The 27,211-nt window shown below is 37.4% G+C and overlaps 1 protein-coding gene across 9 annotated transcripts in view; it reads right to left on the reverse strand.

Annotated features, from left to right (window-relative positions):
• The window catches only part of SPATA16 (spermatogenesis associated 16), a 236,212-nt gene that overhangs the window by 194,222 nt on the left and 14,779 nt on the right, over positions 1 to 27,211 (reverse strand). For all 9 annotated transcript variants that reach the window (XM_038583921.1, XM_038583920.1, XM_038583919.1 and 6 more), the window contains exon 2: positions 17,168 to 17,804. In XM_038583921.1, coding sequence (XP_038439849.1) covers positions 17,168 to 17,804 — 637 coding nt within the window. The remainder of the gene's footprint in view (positions 1 to 17,167; positions 17,805 to 27,211) is intronic.

The following is a 27,211-nucleotide window of genomic DNA, read 5'->3' on the forward strand; positions in this document are numbered from 1 at the left end:
CCTAAGTGTGGTTCAACCTTTTTTGAATGAGGCACTCCCAAAGGCTCCTACTGCGACCCCCATTCTCTGGCTCTCCCCCTTCCACCCCCCCACTGTGAAATCATCCTCCCCTTGCTGCTCATTCTCATGTACAGGGTCCCTCCTGCTATAAACAGATCACATGGTACCCTTAATCAAGAGGTTGAATATTCTTGCAAATTCTTCCATTTAAGCCAGGCTCCCTGAGGAGCCCAGCCACCCTCCCCCCCCACCCCAGCCTCTGTCACATAGACAGTTTTTGTCCTTCCTGTCCCCTTAGCTCAGTATCCCAGGATACCATGTCATCTAGCTATTTCTAGCCCTCTCCAATTCTGTTAGCCACCAACTCCGGATTATTTCCCCACATTTACTAAGGTAGTCACCTGGATCATGATTCCTTTTTGCTCGTTGTCCTGATGTCACCCTAAGTGACATCCAGCTGTAGACAACATCTAATATGCTGGTCTTTCACTTATTTTTTAACTCCTCAACTCCTCAGTTCTTCTAATTTAGCAGCACAATCCCATAGAATTTAACTTCTCAAATCTTATACTCCAGTCCTACTCCTTGACCAAACCTCCTAGCCTCTCAGCTAGTTCACTGTCGGAGCCTCATGTCTGAGTCAAAACTTTTGGACTCCCAGAAGCACATTACAGAAAACCATAGAACCTTGCTGTTCATTATCATCATAGATTCATGATCCCTCTTCCCTGGAGAGGCCCCAAATCCTCTTCCTTAATCCTATATAGCCCTTTTCTAATTTGTCTCTGCTGTCTATCCAATCTTTGGTTTCAAGTCTCATATCCCTCAACTGCTTTCAACTCAATTAAAAAATCTGAGTTAAAAAAAAAAAATCTGAGTTAAGAATTATTTCAACCTACCCTCCACCCATTACATATCTTCCTTCCTTAGTGAAATAGGTTTGCTCAAGTTCCACCTGTCTCCACTCCCCTATCCGTTCATAGGTTCTTGGGAATCTCACACCTTCAATCATCTTTTATTACCATTATTCTCTCTCTCTCTTTCTATGGGCTTTTCCAATATAATCATATCCAGTGTTCATTTTCTTTCTTTTCTTTCTTTCTTTTCTTTCGGTGGGGAGCAGCAGAGGGAAAGAGAATCTTAAGCAGACTGTGCTCAGTGAGAGCCTGATTCAAGGCTCCATTTCATGATCCTGAGATTATGACCTGAGCAAAACCAAGAGTTGAAGCTTGAGCCACCCAGGCACCACTTCCAGTGTTCATATTCTTAAAGTGAAAATCAGCCCATCAGTCTATATTCCCTTTGAACTATTGTCCCATTTCTCCTCTTCCTTCCAAGGTGAAGGTTTTGGTATTTTGGACACTGTGTTCATTTCCCCTTTCAATCTTACTTCTGTTTTGTTGAGAAATAAGCCAAGCTTCTTTTTTAAGCACAGCTTTCAATTGATTATATAATGGAATCAGGTGTCAGTTTGAGATAATGGTTTATTCTTTTAACAGAGGTAATTGTGATTATAACATATACTCCATCATATAATGAGCCCAAAGACTAATTTTTCCAGTGTGTGAAATTTTAAGTTACAAATTATGCATGCTAAATTTTAGTCCGCATTCTAAATAGGAGATATATAAATATAGTTAATCTAACTTTTGGGGTCCAAACTATTTCCCCAGGCTTGCTAAACTGAGTGTGCGTAGTCCCATTCCAAGTAACCAAGGTTTCCATGTTGAGTTACAGTGATAACCATTGAAAGTGTTCTCTCCATAGACCCTGACAGCCAAACAGATTATTTTTCTTTCACTCTTAATGCTACCTCTAGAAACTTTGTAACTATTTTCTCAAAGCCTCCAGTCCATGAGGAGTTATTCTTAGAATTCCCTCTTAATTAATTTTGTCTCATCATTTCTTAATTTGATATTGCTGCTCACATTCTCCAGGATTTTCTTATCCCTCTGTTTCTGAACATACAACCCTGAGATCAAGAGTCCTGTGGTCTACTGACTGAGCCAGCCAGGTGCCCCCATTGCTCTTTCCTGTTACACATCAGGTATGGATGAGTCCACACTCTATCTACTTTTGGCTTCCTACATGCCTCTATCCAACAAATGTGCTGTTCCGCCAATTGCCTTCACACAAAATACGTCTAAAATTTTATTCAACCATTTATGTGTGCTCATATTTCTGAGCTGGTGGCACTTGGATCCTTAGAAAATGCTTCTTTGTTTCTCACTTGCCACTAATGTGTAAAAATTTTCTTTCCTTCCTTTCTCCCTTTATGTTGGTCTCTCTCTCTCTTCTTTTTTTTTAAGATTTTATTTATTCATCAGAGACACAGGCAGAGGGAGAAGTAGGCTTCATGAAGGGACTCCGATGTGGGACTCGATCCTGGGACCCCAGGATCACAACCTGGATCAAAGGTGGCGCTAAACCGCTGAGCCACCCAGGCTGCCCACTCTCTCCTCTTTGTACTAGCTATTGCTCATCTGATTCTGCTCTTTACTTTTCTCACTTAGGTAATCACAGGTTTAGCCTCCAAATAGCCTCTATTTCCCCCCCCCCTCTCAAATCTGCCTCTAAATCAGTGACTTTCAATTATTTTTGACCAAGTTCCATGGTAAGGAGTGTATGCTACATCACAACCAGGACATCTTCCCCACCCCCAACACACACAGCAGAGAGCCCAGACAATTGATTTATTTCTCACTCTTCTTCCTGTGTTTTTATTTATAGGTATAGATAGATCTAGATATAGAACAGAAACCGAAATTTCACAATGTAAGACTTCCCTTCCAATATTCTGTGAACTCTAATATATCCAATTGTACTGTATTTCTATTCTATCCTATCCTATTCTATTATTTCTATTTCTATTAAGCATAAATGCTGGTCACAACTCATTAAATTGATTTCGCAATCCAGTAATAGATTATAACCCAGAGACTGAATACTAGTTTTGCCCTCCGTATTCATTAGATTGATATAGCAAGAATAAAAATCTGACTCTATCATTCTCCATATTAATCCTTTTGGAAGGCCTCCTGTTGCCTCCTGGATAATGTGCAATACCTTGAAAAGCCATGCATGGCCCCCTGGCAAGCTGTCAGCTCTTCCTGTTTCGTATTTCCTCATTCTGCACTTTCTACCCTGGCAGCACTCAACTCCTTCTTACTTACCTTGGAGTTTTCTTTTTCTGGTCCTCTCATATCCTCATCCCCCTGCTGCTTTCCTCTAAAAGCAATACTTGAGTCACGGCAAGGAAAATGTCTACTGTAAGAAGTAGTGAGAAAGTGATCACCTAACAATTTGTGGTTGATTTCTTGCTATAAATTTCCCCCATAAAATCAATAATTACATATTCATAGATTGGTATCATCATCACATCATCATCATCATCATTGACTAAAACAAGTACTCCGGAAATTATTTATTTCCGTAAAGAAAAGACACTTTGGCGGTGGCATTCAGGTATGTGTGAATCCACTGTTCTAGGTATTCATAATGATTCATACAAAACAAGGAAACCACACTGAGACAGTACAATGAAAATCTATTTTCTTTTCATATTACCCCCTGCCTAACTATATCCTATTGTCTGATAGGAACAGGATCATCTCCCAGGTAGAAACAGAAGAAACAGAGCCTTCTCTATTTTCTTGAATGTCAAATGAGGCAACAGAAGAGTTAAATAACTAGATGTTGCAATAAAAAATTTCCCCTGCCATTCTTCTAGATAATCTGAATCAAAAGAGTAACCGTAACCACGAACTAACTCTGCGTTACATTTCTGTGAACAAATTCAAGTGGATCTCATCTACTCAGCAGTACCTGCAGAATCTGTCTGAACATCACATTGTAGAGTGTATGAAAGGCATGGAGAAAAAAGAGGATTGCTGTTTTTAACTTTATTTGGCTTTGGAAGTCTTGCAATAAATTTGGAAAGTCGGACAGTGGGGGAAATTTGGGCAACATTACCTAATATTTGGATAAGAATCATCTTTGTGTGTGTGTGTAAACCTCAACATGGAGTCATCCAATTGAAATACAATTTAGTTGTATAAAACTTTAATAATTGAGTTGGTCAGGTTTTAATTTACAACAAGGTAAACAAAGTGAACTACATTTATAAACTACACTAACATTTATTGCCATTGGGTGGAATCCGTAAGAAACACCTGTGAACTATGGAAATGATCCTGTTCATGGAAAGATCTCCCTCAGTTTTCCATGGATTAATAATTTGCTTCGGGGACGTCTGGGTGGCTCAGCAGTTGAGCATCTGCCTTCGGCTCAGGGCACAATTCCGGGATCCTGGGATTACTGGGCTCCCTGCGTGGAGCCTGCTTCTCTCTCTACCTGTGTCTCTGCCTCTCTCTCTCCGTGTCTCTCATGAATAAATAAAAAATCTTAAAAAATAATAATTTGCTTTGTATGAGGTCATCACTAGTGTAATAAATTTAATATTTCAGAGACACATACTAACCACTGACTGGAGTTTAGTATCATGTATTTCTTGGTGTTAATAGGAAAGTATTCAATAAGTGAATTTGCTCTTTAAGTAAATATGATTAAGGTTATGTAAGTGTGAATTTCCAAGGAATACATTTTCATGACAATGATCTTTAAATGTTTTTGATGCCTTTTAACAGCTTTAAATGTTTAGATACTACTTCTCTTAATTCCTTTTAAAAAAACATATATGGATTCATATCTATTGTAGGTGATTTTAAAGGGGAAAAGAGTGATGAGCATTTTCTACGTCTGCAGTTCTCAGCTGTTACCTGCTCAATTCCTGGGAATTTAAAAATACCAATGCCCCAGGCATGCTCATTGTCTGAACCCTACAACTGTATCAGACTCTTTGAGGGTGGGTTTAGGCATCTCTCTCTCTCTCTCTCTATATATATATATATATAAAATTTATATATGTATAAATATATATTTATATATATTTATCTATCATCTATCTCTATGTATAATTTAATAGCTTCCCTAGCTGGTTGTAATTATGTCAAGAATCTATGAGGTTCATAATATTTTTATATGGAATGTGATTCTTCTTTCCTTTGTAAAGTGATACAAATTATAGTATCTTCTTTATTGAAAATACTCCTATTCACCCCTCCCCCACACTCCACCACTAGGGAAAAACTCTGTTCTCCCTGAGATAGTAAATGTCTTGCAGCTCTCACTTGCCTCCTTTCCCACTGTTCTTTTGACTCTCCCCACATGCCTCCCCACAAGCTCTCCATGTTACAGGTGCTGTGTACAAATCAGACTTGATGCTCCTTCCCTTACTGTGTCAACGGCTGTGCTCTTATGCAGGAAAGGGAAGCGGGTTCAGGAGTCAGATGACTCAGGTGTGCAGGGGAGCCAGGGCCAACTGGACCAAAAGCCTCCATTGTAACAGGAGCCCATCAAATAGAGGAATGGCCTTGATATGTTTCCCATTTCCTCTATCTTTTTAATAATATTCAGCCTGAAAAATATTGTGTTCCTTTAAGCAATTATCAACTCTCCTTTGTGTAGCTTGAGTCTTTTAATCTTTTCGATTCCCTGGGATGGGAACGATGAACACTAAGTTAATTAAATTACACTGAAATTTGTAGGAAGTCCTTCTAAATGTCCACTTAAAAGACACATCTCAGGAAAACAAAATCTTTTAAATATAAACAATAACATACTAAATTAAAATTTAAAAAATGCATAACCTGAAAATGCAAATTAAGTCTTAGAAGGCAGGCCATGGGCCCTATTCTTTGTCTCTAATCTCTGGTTCCCTGAGAGCAGAAACTAACTTTTACTTATATTTGTATCCCTTGCACTTTAGGACTGTGACAGGCTGAAACAGCTAGTAAATGTTAGTGGTATTAACATACCTCTTTTTCTTATAATGGTAAATCCTGCTTTTCTAGAGGGTCATCTTATTTAACTAATGGTTAATTATAGAGATGTATCTAATTTTATTATTTTATTTTTGAGGTAAAGAAAGGCATTTGTTTTCCTGCTATGTAAATTCGCTAGCATATAAGAATACCTTTTATGATTAAATACTTGTTAGTTATGGTGTCCCTGAGTAGAACAAAGATGGCAACAATCAAGAACTGACATGTTTAATCCTGAACATGAAGTTCAACACTCAGTTTATACCCGACAACTAAGAAAAAAATGAGGGATGCCTGGGTGGCTCAGCGGTTGAACATCTGCTTTTGGCTCAGGGCGTGATCCCGGATTCCCAGGATTGAGTCCTGCATCGGGCTCCTTGCATGGAGCCTGCTTCTCCTCCCTCTCCCTGTGTCTCTGCCCCTCTTTTTGTGTCTCTCAAGAATAACTTAAGAGAAAAAAATCCTAAAAAAAAAAAAAAAAAGAAAGAGAAAATGAAGTATTTCTAGTGTAACAATTTGTGCATTTAAGTGAAAGCTTACTTTTTTTTTTTTTTTTTTTTTTTTTTGCAGGAAGCAGTTAATAGTTCAAAATAGTGTTTGAAAAAAAAAAAAACCCAACAAAATAGTGTTTGATTTAGATCACTGGTTCTGAAAGGGGGAACAGAGTAGAAAACATGCATTATCTTGGCCCCTTGCTTTGAGTGAATTTTAAGTATTGTTAAAAGAAGACTAGAAATTTTTAATGGTAAAGGGGAAAGAGGATATGGATTAAAACAATAATGAGACAGAATGTTTTGGGGGTACTAAGGCTTTTGGTTACATACACACAGTTCAAGGAAATGAGGTACTTGAGAAGTACAGTGGCAACGCAACTTTAGAGTTCATCACGTTTCCCAGCAAGCAATTCTATGGGAAAGCACATTGTGGTTGGGTGTTAGTTTTCATCATGCCTGCTTAACAGTGTTCTAAGGACTTGAAGGGTGTTTGTTGCTCAGAGTTACACAGCAGAAACAGCATCAAACACAGATAATCTGACTCCAGATTCAGTGTTGTGTCACAGCTCTGGACCCACACGGCCACCCAGGGGTATGTGAACTAGATATATGAATGGAGGACTCGCTGGAAGGACAGTTCCAGGCATTTGTGAACATGGTACAGCATAAACCCTTGCTACTGAAAGAGGTCCCAGGAGTTTGAGCTTATTTGAAATAAGGTATCTGGTGCCCGTCGCCAATGTAATGCACAGGGATCTGCATTTTTAGTAATATTCCTATACAATTTTTACCCACTCTAAGGTGCAAAGCAAGAGTGTAAAGAATTCCAGATATGAAATCAGGGTACCTGAATTCAGTCTCAGCCCTGCCACAAACTAGCTGTATGTAGCTCTGTATGTTTAAGAGTATCAGTTTCTTTATCTGCAAAATGGAGTTGATGATATCCATCTTCAAGGGTTATTGTGACGCTCATCTGAATAAGAGGGCCTGGATCCCAGCAAGAGTTTAAGAAATGCATACTGAATCCATATGCAAATCCACAGATGTTTAAAAAGACTGCACAGGCACTCAAAGAATTTGGTGAACTCTCAATTTCTTGATTATATTGCACTAAGAACTATCTGTGTTAGAATCGATTTAAATTAAGCTTTCTGGGATGTCCACATTTTCATGCCCTAGAGATTTGCTACAGAATTATTCTCAGCAGAGCAATTATAGGTGAGGCTGCCCTATAATGAGATATCCTTGCTACTTCATTAAATAAACCCCTTTGGATGGGCTCCAAAATGGACCTGCCTCATACCAAATTCCATTACATTGGAAGTAATCACATAAGAAGGCCCTGGTGCAGGTTCAATCAACTGGATACCTACCATTTACCATAAAGGGAATGTGTTCTAGAACAATGATTCCCAAAAGCATGTTCTCAGACCAACACTTTACTGATCCAAGGGGAAACAACAAAAAAATAAAGACAATTTAACTTTTCATAAAATTAACATATAACCTATTTAAAAAATATCCTTCATTCTGAGAGTGTGCCCTCTTTTTTTTTTAAGATCTTATTTATTTGAGAGACAGAGAGCGAGAGTGGGAGGGAGGGACAGAGGGAGAGGGAGAGAGAGACAAGCAGACTCCCTGTGGAGCGGGGGTGGGGGTAGGGGTTGGTCCCAGGACCTTGGCATCATAACATGAGCTGAAGTCAGATGCTCAACCAACCGAGCCACCCAGGTGCCCCCTGGGAGTGTGCCCTTTCTATTTTCTATCCCTTTGGCATTGAACTGCTCCATATTTTTATAAAATAATGATGATGATAATAGATTATAATTTTTGTAATGTTCTTATACAATACAAATACAATGTAAATCCTCTCTTCCTCCACTAACTTTTTGTTTTAGTTTACAGGTCCTTGAAATTCAAAAATTTTAAATCATTGTTATAGGAAAAAAAAAAAAAACTGCTTAAAGGAAATTCTTTCTTTTGAAATTAGTGAAGGTGTAGAGCATTTTAAGTTAAGAACCAGACCGTGAAGTTTAACTGAAGGGCAAATCGGTTAATTTTGACATATCAGAGTACAACACTCCTTAAACTACAGTGTACACAAAGATCACCTGGCATCTTGATTCTATAGGTCTGGCACAACCCAAAATTGGGTATTTCCAACAAACTCATACTTAGAGTAGCAAAGGCGTAGTGGTTAACTGGGGAACTAGACCATCCTTGGCTCAGCTTCTGGTTCTATCATTTCTAACTGTCGTCCCTTGAGAAGTTACTCAACCCATTGGTCACTTAGTTTTTTCACTAGTAACAAAAGAATAATAGTCCCATCCGTTAAAGAGATAGCAGGCCCCAAATAGAATCAGTTGTGCTAAGCCCCATGTCAGCAGATCCACTTAATACCTACCCTAATTGCAGTTTCAACCTTCTAGGAATGTAACCTTTGACCAGTCAACATGAATTTAGCTGGGCAGCACGATTTAGATAATCCACCTGAAGAACCCTTTCTATTCTCTAGGGGCGACCTTGCCAAAAACAATGCATTCTTTATTAACATTTTCCTTTTCCTGCCCCTTTTCTGCCTTTTGCCCTTCCGAGCTCCTTTCTATTGCTAGATAGGATGCTGCCAGTTTTGTGAACTGTTGAATAAAGCCAATTAGATCTTGAAATTTATTCAGTTGAATTTTTGTTTTTTAACAGATTTGATGGCAGCAGTGAGATTCAAGTCTTCGACATCTTCAGGGACAATGAGAAACACAGGCAGGATACCCGTGAACACTCTAGGTCCAATGTCTTTCTTGCCATTTCTGAGGGCTGTGGGTTAGTTGTTAGTTCTGAGCTCTGCTCACTTTGTGTGGAGCTCCAGACCTAGCTGGCTTTTCAGTCTGCAATTCCCAGGTCTTTGAGTAAAAAAAAAAACCCAGACTTTAGTTCAGTCTCCAGATTCCATGTTGGAAACTGCTGATGGTAGTTCCCTGTTTGTTTGGAATCCTTGCCCAGATTCCACACTTGGAACTGCTGGAGGCAGCTGCAGTCCTCCATTTGTTTGGAATCAGTCTGCAGCCCTCAGTCTTTGGGTTCTGTTGGCTCAATCCTCTCCCTGGTCCCAGGTTCAAAGGTGGGAACTGCTGGTGGTACGTGCACAACCTTCTCTTGGTCAGTCTGCAGGAATATCTACACCCCAGCCCCTGATTCTATCTCAAGATCCACGAGGGAACTGTTAGTCGCAGTTTGCAGTTCCCCATTCAGGTGGAATCCCTAGTCCATAGTCCCCATTTGTTGAAGTTTGCTGGTTTAATCCTTTCCCCAGTCCCCAGTTTGTTGGTTACTGCCAGTATGTTAATGTATGACATGAGGTAAAAGCTAATTGCTAATGGGAATCTTAGAAAACAAAAAAGCCACAAAAATTGGTGGGTAAGAGTCAAACACTGATAGGCTGTTAGAGTGCTCATCATGTAACCCAAAGACTCCCATGTAAGGATAAGCTGGTTATCCAGAATGGGTGAGATTGACACTAGGATCATCTGCCAACTTCAATGAGGTACACTGTAAAACATCATCACGCAGTTCTTAACCCAGCAGCACATCCCTTTCAGGTACTAATCTGGCCCTGAGAGACCCAAAGGCTAAACTATGAATGAATGAATGAATGAATGATAAAAACGGGATCCTTAAAAACCAAAGAGTTAAGCATGCCACCTTTTGGCATGCAGCTCATTTTACATCTAAGAACTATGGACACAGAAGCGACAGATATCTACAAAAATGGCAAAATCTTACTAACAACAACCTGGAATTACAATGGCCATTATGGTCTTATTTAGATAAGATTGTTTATTTAAGAAATACACTTAAAAGCTAGGCCTCCCAAATCAAACAGAATAGGATACCTATCTTAGTTGGTATATAGAAGCTTCCAAAAGGCTTCAAAACTCTAAAATAACTTTAAAGTTTTGTTGCAAAAGACTGATGAAAAATTAAAGACACGAAGGATATCTAAAATAACATTTATGCCTCTCCCATTATACCCTCCTAAAGATCCATCATTAAAACACTGGTTCAGAAACTGTTGTCTCAGGTGTAATCATCTGGGACACTGGAAAACAGATTGTCCTCAAAGGCGCTATGCAAATTCTTTAATACCAGCTCAAATGCTCCCATATCTATACCTTCAAAGGAAGGCCCCCATATGGGCCCCTCCTCAAATTGATGGGACTCACTCATCTTCTGGTAAACTGCTACATTATTGCCTTACACAGCTAAAGGAAACTAAAATTAAATTTAATGGAAAACCTTGCCAAATTCTAGTAAATATCAGAGCTACACTCTCCATTTTAAACCCCAGTCAGAATCTGCAGATGGGATCCTGAAAAAACTGGCAGAAGCCAGCTAAGGGTGAGAATTCTTACTAGATTCAGCTTTCCCAGCTCTCTGTAGTACTGGGTAGAAAGAGGAAATTAAAATATCTTTTGCACCCTCTTTGGGGACACCTCTTAAATCTAAGGGGTTGTTTGGTACTGTCAGAAATATTTACTATTTGTCTTGGCTAACAACTACAAAGTAGCTCTGTGGTCAAAAATTGGCCCAATTGCAAAGCCTGATAAGAATTTATTTTTAGGCTTCCTCCCTTACGCCAAAATGAAACTCTATACCCAGAGAGAAAGAGAAAAAAAAAAAAAAAAAAACTTCTGAGGCCTTTGAAAAAAGAATTTACTAAAAAAGATAATGTAGTTAAATTGGTGGATCAACCCTTGGTGTCCCTGGAGGCTGTAGGCCGATTCTTTGAGGAATTGAGAACAGCTGTCCTTATCTTACGTATCTTTGCAACATTAAAAATGCAGCTGTAGGGGCAGCTCAAGGTTCACCTACTCTTTTCAACCAATCCTAAAATGTCCTCCCCCCCCCCCCATTTATCTCAAAAGACATGTAAATATTGGCCTTAGGAAACCAAAGTCCTTCTTAGAGGAACTTATATTCCTTCCCTGTGCCTTTGAGATGGAAACTTTTATCTAGGCCATCTCTTTAAAGTAAAAACTTCAGGGAGGTAATAATTCTTACTGAAGGAAAAAGATTGTGGGGGACAGAGGGAAAGTTCATTCCTTCCTTCCTCCTGCCTCCCCCCCCCCCCTTTTTTTAAATACAAACTGCTCTATAGCTTCCAGTTTACTGGTCAAGGTCAAGTGCAAATCTTAAGTGTCTTTCCAAATATTAGTAGAAAAAGCTTTAGCAATCTGAGTAAACTTTTTTTTTTTAAGATTTTATTTTTTTTAATTTAATTTTTTTTTAAATTTTTATTTATTTATGATAGTCACAGAGAGAGAGAGAGAGAGAGAGGTAGAGACACAGGCAGATGGAGAAGCAGGCTCCATGCACCGGGAGCCCGACGTGGGATTCGATCCAGGGTCTCCAGGATCGCGCCCTGGGCCAAAGACAGGCGCCAAACCGCTGCGCCACCCAGGGATCCCCAATCTGAGTAAACTTAATTTATTCCAACTGTTCTTTTATAACTAATGAATTTTACATTACTTGTGCCTGTTTTATGGTTAAAACTTTTGAATGAAACTATAAGGTCTCTGTGTCTGTGTGTTTATGGGTATTGTAGGTGTGATATTTTTCTACTGCTTGATAGATATTGCCAAAATTAATTTATAAAAGAGCTCAATTTAGCTGGTTTAAAGGCAAGTGCTTGTAAGGGCCGGGTATTCTAAAACTCTCAGAAATATAGAAATTAATCCAAATGATTTTTAAGTTCACATGATCTAGGATTAATCTTTAGTAAATAAAAGCTAATTTAAGGCAAATTAAAGTTATTAGAGTTATAATCTCTAGTGCATAAAAGCTAGTTTAAGGCATTTCCTTATTGTTATCAGCATTAAACATAAAATTTTTATTCTACCTGGGTTTACTAATTAAGTTCTTACTATCTCTACTAAAATTTGTTGGCCTGAAAATACTCTGGATGACTGACTTTGTTTAATGTTTTATGAAATTTTTGTGGGTAATCTAAACATAATTGTCAAGAACAAGTAAATTAAAATACATGTAGGTAGTGATGTGGGAAACAAAGGCTGAAGAAAAAGTATTAAATTCTCTTACTACCTACAGCCTGTTGACAAGTCTGTGAAACAGGCTGAGTGACCTTCCTCTAGGGACTCAACCGCCTTGATGTTGATACTTTGCTAAGGGCAAAAGGCAGTCTTAGCTCAACCCAGAGGACCCTGTAAGTCTACTTTGACATATAAAAATTCCTTTGGAAACTTCCTTTATCTCTATCACCCACCCCCAAGATATATGTTGGCAATCATCCGCCAAGTAGATGACCCACCAATATACATCTGAAGGGTCTCATGACTGAGTTTTTACTAAACAATAATAAATGACCTCTCGTAACAATAGCTAGCCCCCTCAGGATCCTGGAAACCTTGTTTCCAAAATACCTGGGAGGCTTACACTATTCCTAACCCCCTCCAATTTGAAAGTATATAATGAGCCAGTACAGCTCTTTCTGCCTGTGGGTCCTGTCCCTGTGCTTTAATAAAACCATCTTTTTTGCACCAAAGACGTCTCAAGAATTCTTTCTTGGCCGTCAGCTTCAAACCCTAATGTCTTTCCTGTATCAGGAAGGGTAAAAAGTTGTTAGGTGAACTTTTCAAATAGTTGTTATAGTAACCTGAAACCTGAAAATTTGGCTTAGTTCAATGAAGAGTTAAGTTAAATTCATTAAATATCCAGCTCATTTCCAAATAAGGTAGAAACATGAATTAATTACTGAACATAGGTTTATCCTCTTTTGGTTTCCTTTTTACAAAGGAACTAAAGATATTTGGATCTATCGGTAAACATATTTTATGCCACATTGGAGAAATTGTACTCTAAGGAAGCATATGTCTCTAGGAGTCATAAAATGTAAATTTGCCAATCTAAAGAATGCTGGTGCAACAGTTCACAATTGCTTACTTAGTTTTTACTAAAATTAAGGTTTTAAAATTCTAATATATAAATAAAACTACTAGAAGTAATAAAGGAAATATCTCTGTATGCAGGGAAAGTAGGATGTGTGTTTTCAGTAAAAGAAGGTATGAGGAATGGAGATGAATTTTTTTTAAAGAAAAAGTAATTTTATTCTAGAGAGAGGTAGAAAAGAGGAAAAAATAGGAAAAAAATCTGAATCTAAAGAAGTTTTAGAAAGATTTTGCAAAAGGAACCTTGAGAAAGGAATTTTATGTATGATCAAGCTGGATAAAATTAAATAAATTTATTTTAAGTTTTTTTAAAATAAGCTTTCAGATGATTGATGTACTTATGCTTAAGAAAAACTAGAACTTCATATTTTTTCATCTGCCAGAATGACAAAATTTTCTTGGACTATTGGTCTGCTCCTGATGTTGTGAAAGGTTCTCTTCCTTTACCTTTTAAGTAATCTGCCTATAAAGCAAAGATTTATGTTCTATCAAAATGATTTCCTGTGTTCTTTATCATCAGGTCTTTGATTATAGAAAAAAATAATAATTGTCCTTTAAAGATTAAGACTCTAGGCATACAAATGTGATTTAATATAAATGTGTTTTTATCTTCAGCTTGTATCTTTTGCCCTATTGGTATATCTTCTGATGTGAATACAAACTCAAGAGCAAATAATGACTGATTTTAATAAAATTTAATAAATTTTAACAAAGTTTAACACAGATGGATAAGTAGGTCACGGGACTAAGCACTAATCTCACCTACAGAACTGGTTTAACTTTATGTAGTAAAAGTAAAGCATAAAAAATAAATTATTTCATCAAGTCCATCTAATTAAATGCCTCCTATGTTCGAAATCCTAAAATATTAAAATTGACTGCTTTGGGGAGCTAATCTGTTTTCTTCCGAATCACTGCTTATCATTTTATCTCAATCATTCTAAAATATTACCATAAATTTATCTATGTAGTAACCATGTTATGAAAACAAAAGGAGCTAATAATTTGTCAAGAGTACAAGGAAACTACCATATAAATAGAATATTCCTAGTGGGGTTATTAAAAACATTGAAAAGTATCATGTCAATTAATCTTCAGAGCCTCTCCTCAATTTTTATTGTTTCTTTTCAATCACAACCAGTGTTCTGTGTCCTCCTATAGCCAGCTTGCTACCGCCCATTTAGCAAGCATTCCATATGCCTTGCGCTGCCTCCCAAGTAATAAGCACTCTATGGGAAAGTTGTTAGTTATCCTTCAATATCCATTCTCTTCTTAGGAATACAACCTCTGGATGTTAGGGCTAGCCAAAATAAAGACCACAGTTTTCAGCCTCCCTTGTAGGTTTGTATGGTCACATGACTAAATTTGGGTCAATGGAAAAGAAATGGAAATAGTGTGTGCAACCTCTGTGAATTGTGCTCATGGGGACACAGCATGCCTCTCTCCTTCCTTTCCCAACTTCTGGCTGGCTAGAACGTAGATATGATGACACCAACTGGAGCTGACATTTTGGATCATGAGCTTGAGGAACAAAGTAGAATGTGGAGCTCATATCATACCAGCATTTGACTACCTACATTTATATGAAAGAAAAATAAACTCTCTTGCTTTAGACACTGTTATTTTGGGGTTTTCTGTCACTTGCAGCCAAACCTAATCCTAGCTTACATACACTCGAATATTTGTTGCTGCATCTGTCTTCCAGGTGTGATCCTTATCATTATGTCCTGGTCTCTGTTATCCATTCTACCCTGCTTGGAGCCATGTTAAAACATAAGGAAAAGGGAGAGATGCATTAAATAATACCCATAAACAGTCTGTATTGAAGAAGTTAAATTTAGGAGAAGAAAGGATTAAAGAGGTTAAAAATCTTTTCTATTCCCAGCAGCTCTAGTTTATTAAGAGACATTCTAGGTAAAATTTCAAAGTTAACTCCCAAGATAATTAGACAAAAGCTAGACCAGATGTCTAAGCTAAGTTTTGGTCTCAAAATAATTACCTTTGTTAATTACCAGTAATTAGTGTCAGCATCCAGCACTTTCCTAAAAACTCTTGTTGGGGGGTGAGGGGGGAGCGCAGAGAGGTGGGGAAAGACGGTGAGAAAGAAAGAGAGTGAGAGATAGAGAGAGAGCACATAAGAGAGAATCTGAACAAAAGCATTTTCTAGTACAGTTATATCTTGGGGTCATTAAAGCCTGATTCAAATTTTATCATTTTGAACACTGGGTTTTATGAAAAACCAGGTATTTTCTTCCAGTTAATGCAGATATTTTTTGCTTCTACCTAGACTTAATTTGAAGTTTATATCCTTTCTTATTTTATACTTTTCTTTTTTCATTTCCAAAATGATTCTTCTTCTTCATCTTTACCATTATATCTTTAAACCCTGGTCCCCCACCCTAAAAATATATTCGGTGGAAAATGGCCCTGAAAAGATCTCAGGGTTCTTCTTGAAGCCTTCCTTAGCATCCTTTCCTCAGCCAGAGGCTTCTGGTCTTAAGCTCAAAGGACAGCATAGGAATCTCAGTGGTTTGTGGATAACTTAATTTTCTGGCACTTTTTACATAGTTCACAAATTTACATAATGCATTACTCTTCCCTTCTTTGTGTAGACGACCCTTTGTGAGGACAGAAATATTTACAGATGCATCTATTTGTGCACTACCTCATCACTTCATACCTCTTTGGGCCTCCTTTTCTGTTTAGAGTTTCTTTTTAAATATTTAGGGACACCATTGTCTGCTATTATCCATTAATAATTCATTGTGGATGTAGTCATTTTAACCTGCAAGTAATAGTGGAAATAACACTTTACTCTTTAAATCTCCAGCACAAACATCTCACACTTGACTCCTGCTCATGCCTTCTATCTCATGTGGATTCACTGTCCCTTTACACTATTTCCACTTAACTGTTTACTGGTCTGCCTCCCTCACCAGACTCTTGGGGGGAAAAGGCCCATGTTTTAACTCATGTTTTTATATCTCCAGGGGCCACCAAGCACATACAGAATGCATTGAAAAAAAAATTTTTTGTAATTAATGAAAATATGCAGTCACCAATACAGACAGGTCAATATGACTTTTAGTAACCCACTCTGGTCTTTTTATAGGTTTCAGGAGTCATAAGAGGGAACAGTTTTTCCCACTACCTATTTTGTGTTTTAGTGGTGATTCCCAAATAAATTTTAGTCCGCAGGCTACTTCTTTATGCCATAAACAATACTGACGAATTTACCTGCTTGCAGAGAGAAAAGTAATTATTCATAAAGCTCACTAGAATGGGAAGGAAAGCAAAGTTTGATGATAAAGTAAAATGGTGCTACTTTGTTTTTAATAAATATCAGGCATAAATTATCAGCCTTTGCTAACAGTAAAGATGGGTGCATGTAATCATGAAGACTACATATCAAAGTGGGAAAATTCATTTACTCATTAACTGCCTATTTCTAGAGAGAGAATCTATATTCTAACCACCACCACTGTACTAAAACTTTATGGCTTTTATAGGTATACACCTAAATTACAAAACCAACTGCATTTTTATATGTTACCATTTACTGCAGGGTTGGTTAGCAGAGAAAAAGCAGGACGTATGTTTTTGGGGAGATTTCTCTATGTCAAATACACACAGGCATATAATTTGTAGACATATCTTATTTGCTTTATATCTTATTTGCTTTTATATTTACTGGGAATCGTATAATCCTGATATCATTCAATATTTTCACTCCATGATCAGTGTTTATTACAGTATGATCAGAGCTACTCAGTATCATCCTACTTGCCATTTCACTGCTTGTCACCAACCTGTACATTCTTTAATCCCATACCTCCAATGCTGTTCTGAACTGTCCTGCTGCCACAGCGTATTTCTTTTGTCTGTAGCAAGAGCTGGCATCCTTTAAGGCTACCTGAAGCCATTTGTCAATCTGAGGTGGGAAGTTGAAATTAGGTACATGCAAAGGGTCTACTATTTCAGCAGCACGTTGGTTTGATGTAGGTCGAATGCCAGTGGACATGAAGGACTCTACAAACTCATACCTCACATCCTCTTCATCAACGTAGACCAACTTCGCCTCTACATCCATGATGTTTTTTAAGGGGATGTGAGGCAAAGGCATACTGATCAACATGCTGTCAAGTTCAGTTATCTTTGCTTCTTTCTTTCCAGCTGGCTTTTCTTCATTTTCTGCCTTCCTTTTAAAGGCCACTTTCTCTGAATCATTGCTTTGTTTTTCTTTGATGCTCTTTGCCATTTTTATTCTTTCACTTGTGATTTCTACCTGTTTATCTCCACAACTTTTCTTAACCTCTTGTGACATTTCTAGGATGTTTGGTTGATTTGCTAAGGTAGACATTTTCTTGCTTGTATTTATCTTTGGAACAAGTTGATCAGGATAGATCCTATTCACTGTATTCTCCAAATTCTTATCACTTCCTGAATCCATTGATTCCCCCCTGAAACTCCTGTAAGGGTTAAGAGAATAAGGAAAATGATTAAAACAATATTTTGAAGTTCCAGTGGTTTAAGACTATAGTCAAATTCATTTATATTTGTTTTATTCATTATAAGTGTTTATTATCTTAAAGTAAAACTGTACGTACATTATCTGCTGACAGTTTTACTAGAGAAGTAGATGTTTCAATCTCAAAACTCACCAAGAATTTGTTGCAAACACATTTAGATGATGTCTTTAAAAATAATCATCTATAGCTGAACAACACTGAATGAACATTTTTATGGGTGCCTAAACTCACTGAATAGGAAAACCTTATACATAGGCACTGGGAACAAAAAAAAATCCATCTCAATATTAATTTCCTTGGAAAGGCAGGTGGTCTAGAACTCATTATAAAATATACTGCTAACCTGCATAATAGACTCGGGAGTCTAAAGAAACCACAGCTGCTTCCTCTGAAAAGCTTCCAGAAATGTTGTAAGCACAATGTTTCCTCAATTTATTTCTTCTATTAGTAATGAAAATCTCAAGTTTAAGCAGCTTTAAAGATAACTATTATTCAGAACTAATTTGATAGCAGAACATGACCTTCTACCTCACATTAATGTGGAGCCACATATTCATCTTAAGTCTACCATCTTAGTATTTTTGTAGCAGTGATATCAATGTTGTACTTATATAAAGATGAGACATTTTCCTAAATCATCATTGTTCAAAAAATTTAATAATTAATGGTCTTTTGTATACTGTCTCTGATGCTAGTTAATTTCAAAATATAAAATACCCTGAGATTTAATGATTATGTAGTATGGGAGGTTCCTATTTTTTTTAAAGATTCCTTTACCTCTCAGTCTCTGTCATGGAAACAACTATGTAGGGTATATAGGAATAAGAACCGCATTTTCCAAAGTAACTGAGAGAGAAAGAGGTTAAGTTACTTATCCAGGTCATGCTGTTGGTCATTAGTTTTTCTAATCTCTGTATAATACAACCTGGAATGCTATTACCTCCCTACTCACTACTCTACTCTCTTCCTCTATTAGGATGCTGTTCTTTAGGATAGCTAATGGAACACAGAGAAGAGAAAACACAAGAAGGGCTGAGGATAACAATAGGACAACAGTGACATAAAAGCTAACTTTCTTGCTTCTTCTCATCTACCACAAGGACAGTACCTGACTGAAGATAGTCTTGAGTAGCTTCTCAAAACATGATTTTATTAAAATCGCTGATTATTTGTTTGTTTGTAAGAAAGAGAAATTTGGGCAGCCCAGGTGGCTCAGCGGTTTAGCTCTGCCTTCGGCCCAGGGTGTGATGGAGACCCGGGATCGAGTCCCACATCAGGCTCCCTGTATGGAGCCTGCTTCTCCCTCTGCCTGTGTGTGTGTCTCTCTCTCTCTGTGTCTCTCATGAATACATAAATAAAATCTTAAAAAAAAAAAAAAAAAGAGAAAGCAATTTGCCTATAGAAAACATTTAAAACACTCTAAACGCTGACCTGGTAATTCTTATATAAAGTGAAGAAGAAGCAAAATTGTATATATGGCTGTAGCCTTCAGGCACTTTTCTCCCTCTACCATTGAACATTTGTGTTATCAGAAAGGGCTTCATTCAAACATGGATATATAAAAAACCCTACTGTGATGGTCCACATTATCTCATAGGAAAGATCACGTTCCAATAATTCCAGTAATAGTGGTCTTGGATGTTAATTTGCAAAAGTTTGGTTTTTTTTTTTTGTTTTTAAGATTATTTATTTTTTCATGAGAGAGAGAGAGAGGCAGAGACACAGGCAGAGGGAGAAGCAGGCTCCCCACAAAGAGTCTGATGCAGGACTTGATCCCAGCACCCCATGATCATGACCTGAGCTGAAGGCAGATGCTCAACCAGTGAGCCACTCAGGTGCCCCAATTTGCAAAAGTTTAATATTAGAATATTTCCCCAATGACTTATACTGAGTTATGTGTCTCTGCAGGAAGATATCTAATAAAATAAAATTTTTGCCAGTCTGTATTATGCTCAATATTGAAGAAGATTACCATGATTGGGCATCACAGGACCCATCAACATAGCATTACTTTTTGCAAGGCTGTTTTTTTTTTTTTCTTCTCTTAGAATTATGGCTGGCATCTAATACATTTCTTGGACCGCTAATGTGGCTAGTCAGAGTGGTGAGCGGAAAACTGTCTTGGCAATCACTCTATCTTACGTTTATTCTTATGCTACATAGGATTTGGGTTGAGTAAAAGCTTCAGTCCTTGACTTAGGATCTCTGGTGGATGGACACTAGGGATACACATTTATACCAGTATTTCTTTCAGTAGCAGAGATAAAGAAATGGAAGTAGCATAACTCCAATACCCCCCCATATGCATTAAATGGTTTTTTAAATATTGTATGAAATTTTGAGTAAAATTTATAAACCACGATGAGGCTAAATTCCAAATAAATATGGATTCTTACAAATACTATAGAAATTATACTTAGGTTCCCCTCTTGGTCTAATACTATCTCTGATGCAAAAGAGATGTGAGGCTGTTGAAACTCATTTAAAACTCAAAATATTCAATTTTAAGGATTCCTATTCATTCTTACAATAGACTGCAAAATATAAACAAGAATTGCTGGTGAGTGACCTACTCCAAAATTTTCATGGTATCTCCCAGGTATCTTACCTTATCGTCTTTTTTCTTTTTTTTGTTCTTTTCTTTTTTAAAATTTTTTATTTGAGAGAGAGCATGTGAATGGGGGGTGGGGCAGAAGTAGAGACAGAATCTCAAGATGACTCCCCTCTGAGCAGGGAACCTGGGATCATGATCTGAGCCAAAGGCAGAGGCTTAACAGACTGAGCCACCCAAGTGCCCCTCCCAGGTAGCTTTTCTAAATTCTCCACTTTCAAGAACCAATTATTAAAATATATCAGAATATCTGTAGTTGGTTATAACTAGTAATATTTTTAGCATCTACAGCAGCATTACCTATCTCTTCTGCATTTATTGAAACATATGCATGTATAAAGTTATCTTTATGACCATTTCTTCTAGATGATAATTGCTTTCCCTCCCTTCTTCTCCTCCTGACCCACTGCTCTCTCGTTCTCTCTCTCTCTTCTATTTTTCCTTCAAATTCCCCACTCAAATCTTCCTTCCCACACCCTTCTTCATTGCAAGAAGGAAGGTTTTATTATTTTTAAGAAACAGCTATTTTCTGCATCAGTCTTTAACCACTTATAGAAATCATAATTTTGGTCTTCAGTGCAGATATGTATAAGAAACAATAATACAGGAGGAAAAAGTGTACGTGGTACACAGAGCACTCAGGAGTAAATCTGAGGGCAGATGTTTTGTTTTCAAACATCTGGAAGATCAATTATTCCAAATTTAGAGAAGAAATAATAATCCAAGCCCCCTCAAAAACCCAGAATAAATATCCTAATGTCTAAAAGTGGCCTAAATGTGCAGGCTGAACAAGTATGACTAAACTCAATCAATCAATGTTGGTTACAAATCAGGTGACTTCAGCTTCAGATTTAGAGCCTGTTCTTTATAAAAACTGTTGCATATCTATAAAAGGGTTATGCAACTGTTTACTTACAACTTTTTAAAAAAAAATTATAAAACTCCATTTAAGTAATCTGGAATTCAAGGCCTTTCACCACCTAACCCAGTGCGTATTTCCAGACTTATTTAGCACTCCTATAAACTGCTCTGAAGTCAAGCTGAACTTCTTGTTACTTCCAAGAGATACTGGTTTCTAGTCTGTCTGCTAAGAATTCTCCATCTTACTGTTGCCACCTCATTCTACCTGTCCAAACGTAGCCAGAAGTTATCCATCTCTCCCCCCTCAGAATACCTACGGCATTTATACCACTTATTTTCTACATTGCAGTTATGGGTGAATGACTTATTTTTTCCAATAAGCTCCCTAAAAGCAGAAATATGCTTTACTTATCTTCACATCAGCTCAGTGCTTTGCATAGAATAGCCATTCAAGAGATGTTGATCAATATGAATGCAGGGAGTCCAAAGCTAATTTACACATTTTAGGAGAAACAAAATTGGATTTTTATAAAGATATGGCCTGTAACTGTGCAAAAGTTGTTTTTGAGGTGTTTTGCTAGTTTTTTAAAATTTTATTTCAAATTTGGTCCTGGATGAAGTACATTTTCTCCTTTCATAGTTCAAGTGAATCATGTACCAACTAGATTTAAACTATCAACCTCTTCATTTTTTTTTAGTAGTCAAGTTGATTAACATGACATTAGTCAGTGTTCCTGAGGCACTTTAATCATTACTTCAATAAAAATACTCTTAGAGAAAACTTTAGACCATCATTATGTATGTCAAAGAAGTATTCACTGATAACATTCTGTAAAAATGCCCATTCTTTAATTTAGAAGACAGCACTGTAAAATTGATTTCCTCATAGAGACATGCCTTAAAAAAAGATCTCTGGCAAATATTTATAAGAAGCATTAGAACAATCTCCAAGGTTTTATAATAAATGCAGGTACAAGAAATAAAGAGAGGTTAACGTTCAACCATTTCCAGGGAGTAACCATTTAAATATATACAGTGGATTTTTCAACACATTTATTTTTTGTTTCAAGCGTTTTTCAAGCATTCTGTTCTATGTGGGAGTTTCCACAGCTTCATCGATACAATCAGTGGTTTACATGGCTATTAGTACCACAAATTATTTATTAGAATTTCGATTGAAATAGGCACCACAAACAGAGGCAATTCAGAAAAAGAAAACCCTTAAAAATGTGCTCTCTGAAACATTCAACATCACAGTTGCTATGGTTTTCTTTCTTAAAAAAAAGAAAAGGATCTAATTTTAACTTACTGTTAAATGTAACCAGAGAAACATTATGAGAAGAAAAAAAAAACATCTTGCTTGTCAGTCCACTAGTACACCTTGATATTTTAAAAAACAGACTAAAAATACTTCTTTAATAATTATTTATTGAACACCTACTATGAGCAACAAATTGTAGTAAGTAATGTAAAGGAAACTAAAGACGACCAAGGCAGGGTCTTGGCACTCTAGAGCTCATAGCTGGGAGAGAGGTGGAGCATGGGGAGGAGGGATGTACAGATAAATTTATACAGAGGAGACACTCTCATACTACGCCCTGAACTACTGGAGAAGTGGAAATGTGTCCCAATCCCTTTACTCTCCTGATGTCTAGTTCCTTCAGAGCCTGGAATATAAAAGGCCCTCAATGTACATTTGTTATTCAAATGAGTGCGTGGCTGAAGCGCGTACTGTGGTGGCAATACTGGACGGGCTCCTGTGGGAAAATGTGACTGAGGCGATTTCAAGAGATTTGCTTTTTAGAATAGGAGAATGAGAGGTGTCCCTCTGCAGGCAATTTTCTTCTCTTTTATCTAAGGATCCATAAATGAACAACAGTTCATCATTATCAGATGGGAGAGTGAATTTGGCTCGCAAAGCTTAAGAAATACAAATTAAAACACTCCGTGTAGTGCCATATAAATAATAATAGCAACCAACAGGTACTTCCAGTTTATAAAGTTATCTCACTGGATTACCCTATTTGTTTCTCACAGCTCTTTTGCATAGTATTACTACTCCCATTTTACTAATGAGGAAACCAAACGATTAAACAACCTGAAAGAGATCACCAAGAGAGCTTACCATATCTAAAACTTGAACCCAGGACATCCGATGTCAAATTCCATACCTTTTGGATGATAGGATAGTAAATTTCGCTGCACTGCACCACCATTTGATTGGGCTTTGGATGTTTTCCCTACCTTAGCTTTTTTTTTTCTTTTTTTTTTTTTTTGAAATTTAATAATCAGGTATTTAACTTTACTGCCTTTTTATTGCATGGAACTCCATTTAAAATGGTAACAAAATAAATTGGCAATTTCTGGTTAGCAAGTACATGAACTAAATTTGTTGAGAAAAGCATTAGGTTTTAGATTTAGTTCATTAGCTAGCTAGTTAGTTGCAAGTCTAAGTGTGACCTTCCAGCAGTCATTCAATTCAGAAAACAATGATTTGGACATCAGACGTTAAACTTTCACATGAGCGGATTCCAGGAATTTCAAACTTGAAATTACTAAATAATTTGCTGATCACTAAGTCACCAAATGGGACTAACGGCATCGAAACAACTGTACTTCTTTGTATGTTCACTGTGAATATCTGCCATGTTGCACTGGAGAGAGCTTTGGAAAGACAGCTTCATCAAGGTATTATATGGTGGAAAAAGCATTCGGGCTAGAGCTGCAAGAAAGGTTTGAATTCTAGATTGAACTGAATGTTCTGGAAGAAATTTTCCAGTTTCTCTAAACTTTATTTTCCTCCTCTGGAAATGAGAATGATTGGATATGCAAGAATTATGTGAGAATCAAATGAGATCATTATGTGATGGCACATCAATTAAGAGAAGAGGTGAGGTAATTACACAAGCAGCCTCCTTGGACTTCCTTTTGCTTTTCCAAAGGCTACACCCTTTATACGGGATCCCATGTCTCCATCCTCTTAATGACTGTGCTCTTGCAACTGTCACCTTTCCATATCACCTCTTCCTCTCTGGCTTAATCCTGTTGACGTGTGCAATAATCTAGCAATAAAGAAAAAACAAATAAGTAAATCCCCTTGCCTCCACATCCTCCTGCCACTCATCCTCCTGCCACTCTCTCCTGTTGTTCCCCCATTCACTGCAAAACGACTGAAGATAATTGTTTATATTCTCTGTATCTGCTTTTTCATCACATATTCTCTTCCCAAGACACTCTCTTCAGGCTTCAGTCTCTACCGTTCCATTAAGATTGCTCTTGTACAATGAAATAACAGGGACTAGAGTCAGTGATATTGTAACAGCCCTGCAGGGTGACAGATGGTGGCCACACTGTAGTGAGCAGAGCATAACATATAGAGAAGTGGAGTCACTATGGTGTACACTTTAAACTAACTGATTAAGTAACATTGTGTGTCGACTACACAAATAAAAACATTTTTAAAGGAAATTAAAAAATGTAAAAGGCCGCTCTCCTCCTGGTCCTCAAGGCCAACCGTAGGCCCTCATCTGCCAGACCTCTCAGCAGCACTCCTCTCAGGGGACACTGGAGCAGCATTTTCGCATCTTCTTTGACACCATGCACTCCTTATTGTCTGTTTTCATTGGCCACTTATCCTCAGTCTTCTGGGTTGGCTCTTCCTCTTCTGTTCCACCTGAGAGCTGGAGCCACTTCTTTCATCCAACTACATTCTTTCCTTAGGTGAGTTGTCCCGTCCTCTAGCTTCACATTCCATCAAATGCTCTCAACTTCAAGTGTTACAACTCTAGCCCTTCACTACTCCCAGAATCTTAAAATTGTATACCCAACTGTCTATGGGACGTCTCTACTTGAATTGTCTAGTGTGCATCTTAAAATTAAGCTGAAAACAAATCTCTTCATTTTCGTTCCCTCAAATTGCCCCTCTTCCAGTCTTCCCACATCTATCTGGTTGGACAGAACTTTACAAATAATCTTGGACTCCTTTCTTTCACGTATCCCCCACCATCCTCCAATCCATCATCAGGTCCTGCAGCCTCTTTCTTTCAAAGTTCTGCCTCTTTGCATATCCATGACAATACCTTCCTCCAGGCCCCAAGATCTCCTGCCTAGATTATCACAATTGCTTCCTCACACACAGCAGTCCAAATCACTCTTTTAAATGAAAATCAGATCCCACCACTTTCCTGCTTAAAACCTTTCCAGGGCTACCCAAAACACCTAGAATAGAATACAAATCCCTTATGCTTCTGCTCCCTCTGAAAATTCATCGCAACTTTCCTCCCTTTTCTACTATGTTCCAGCCACCCTGCTTTCATTTTATTTTTACTTATTTTATTCTGCTAATTTAGCAGTACATTCCCATCCAGGAGCCTTTGTGCTAGTTGTGCTGGAATATTTTCTTTACTGTGTTTCATGCCATTCAGATCAAAGCTTAAATGTCTGTTCCCAAAAAACCTTCTCTGATGAATTAAAGTAACCACCCCCAGTCACATATCTATTTCTAATCTACCCATATCCATTATCACAGTGCTTTTTTCTTACAGTGTGTTTCATTAGTATCTATCTTCCTCCACCATGCTCTGTGAGAGAATGCATTTTGTATCCTTAATTCACTGCTATATATTCAGAACGTGTTTGATGTACAGTAGGTACACAATAATTTGTTGATTGGACAAATGGAAGATTGTATCTTATTGCACGTTAAATGAAGAATTGAAAATTATCTTTTTCCCCCTTGCTGCACTACATTACAAAAGCTGAGGTGGTTTAGTTGGAAAGTCGCCTAAATAGAAGGTAGCTTTTTACAAATTGACTTAATCATTGAAAGCTTTTCCAGGCACTGTGGCATCCTGACTCTTTTTCTTTTGTTTTCCTTTTTCTCTTTCTTTTCTTTTTCTAAAACTTTTATTGCTGCTACTTTAAGTCAACAATATTTATGACATACTTACCCTGGTCTCTTCCAGTTAAATCATTATTAGGGAATAAATAATTTTTCCCCTCATTCTTTGTTGAAATAAAGTATGGCTCATAAAGAACCAAAAGAATTAGAAAAAATAAGACCTTTTTGGGAAAGTGATAATGATAAAACTTGCTATCTTTACAAGTGCAGTCCGTGAGGACATGTCTCTGCTTCCTTAAAATCTTTAATCTAATTTGATTATGAAAATAGTAATTCATTTGCTGTGGCAGGAACTTGAAGGTCAGTGTGCCTCACAGAACTTCGGCAACATTTTTTTAAACGTTTGTTTTTTAAATAATCTCTACACCCAATGTGGGACTCAAACTCATAATCCCAGATCAAGCGTTGAATGCTCTTCTTATTGAGCCAGCCAGGGACCCTGGCTACATTTTTGAGACATAAATGCAATCAGCCTGCCAAATTCAGGGACATCCTGAGAAAAAGTTTGGATTTGTTCTGTTTCTTTGCAAACATTGCTCTGTTCTTTTATAAAAGTGATTCAAGTTTCTATTTACTTATGAAGCTGAGACTGCATGAATGTGTAAAGAAATTCTTTTCCCTTTAACTTTTGTTACCTCTTTAATTCTGTTGGTACGGTTCTTAAATTTTAGATTTTCAGATTTTATTTCTTAAACTATAAGTCAGAATTGTAGGAGGAAAACCTTTCAACATACTCAAATCTAATCTCATTTTGTTGATGAAAAAATGGAGTCTCAGGCAGGTGAAATGACCTGTTCATGGTCACACAGCAAATCAGTGTGCAAGATATATATCATATCTTGCAGCTCTCAGAATTCTTTTTACCTTACTCCACTGCCTCCTACCACAATATACGAAGTGAATTGTGGTCACAGTTGCCATTTCCAAATGAAAAAACGTATATTGGATAGTTCAGTGTTTTGATTGCAGAGTCAC

Source organism: Canis lupus, chromosome 34 (genome assembly GCF_011100685.1).
Source record: "Canis lupus familiaris isolate Mischka breed German Shepherd chromosome 34, alternate assembly UU_Cfam_GSD_1.0, whole genome shotgun sequence".
NCBI classification, from domain to species: Eukaryota; Metazoa; Chordata; class Mammalia; order Carnivora; family Canidae; genus Canis; species Canis lupus.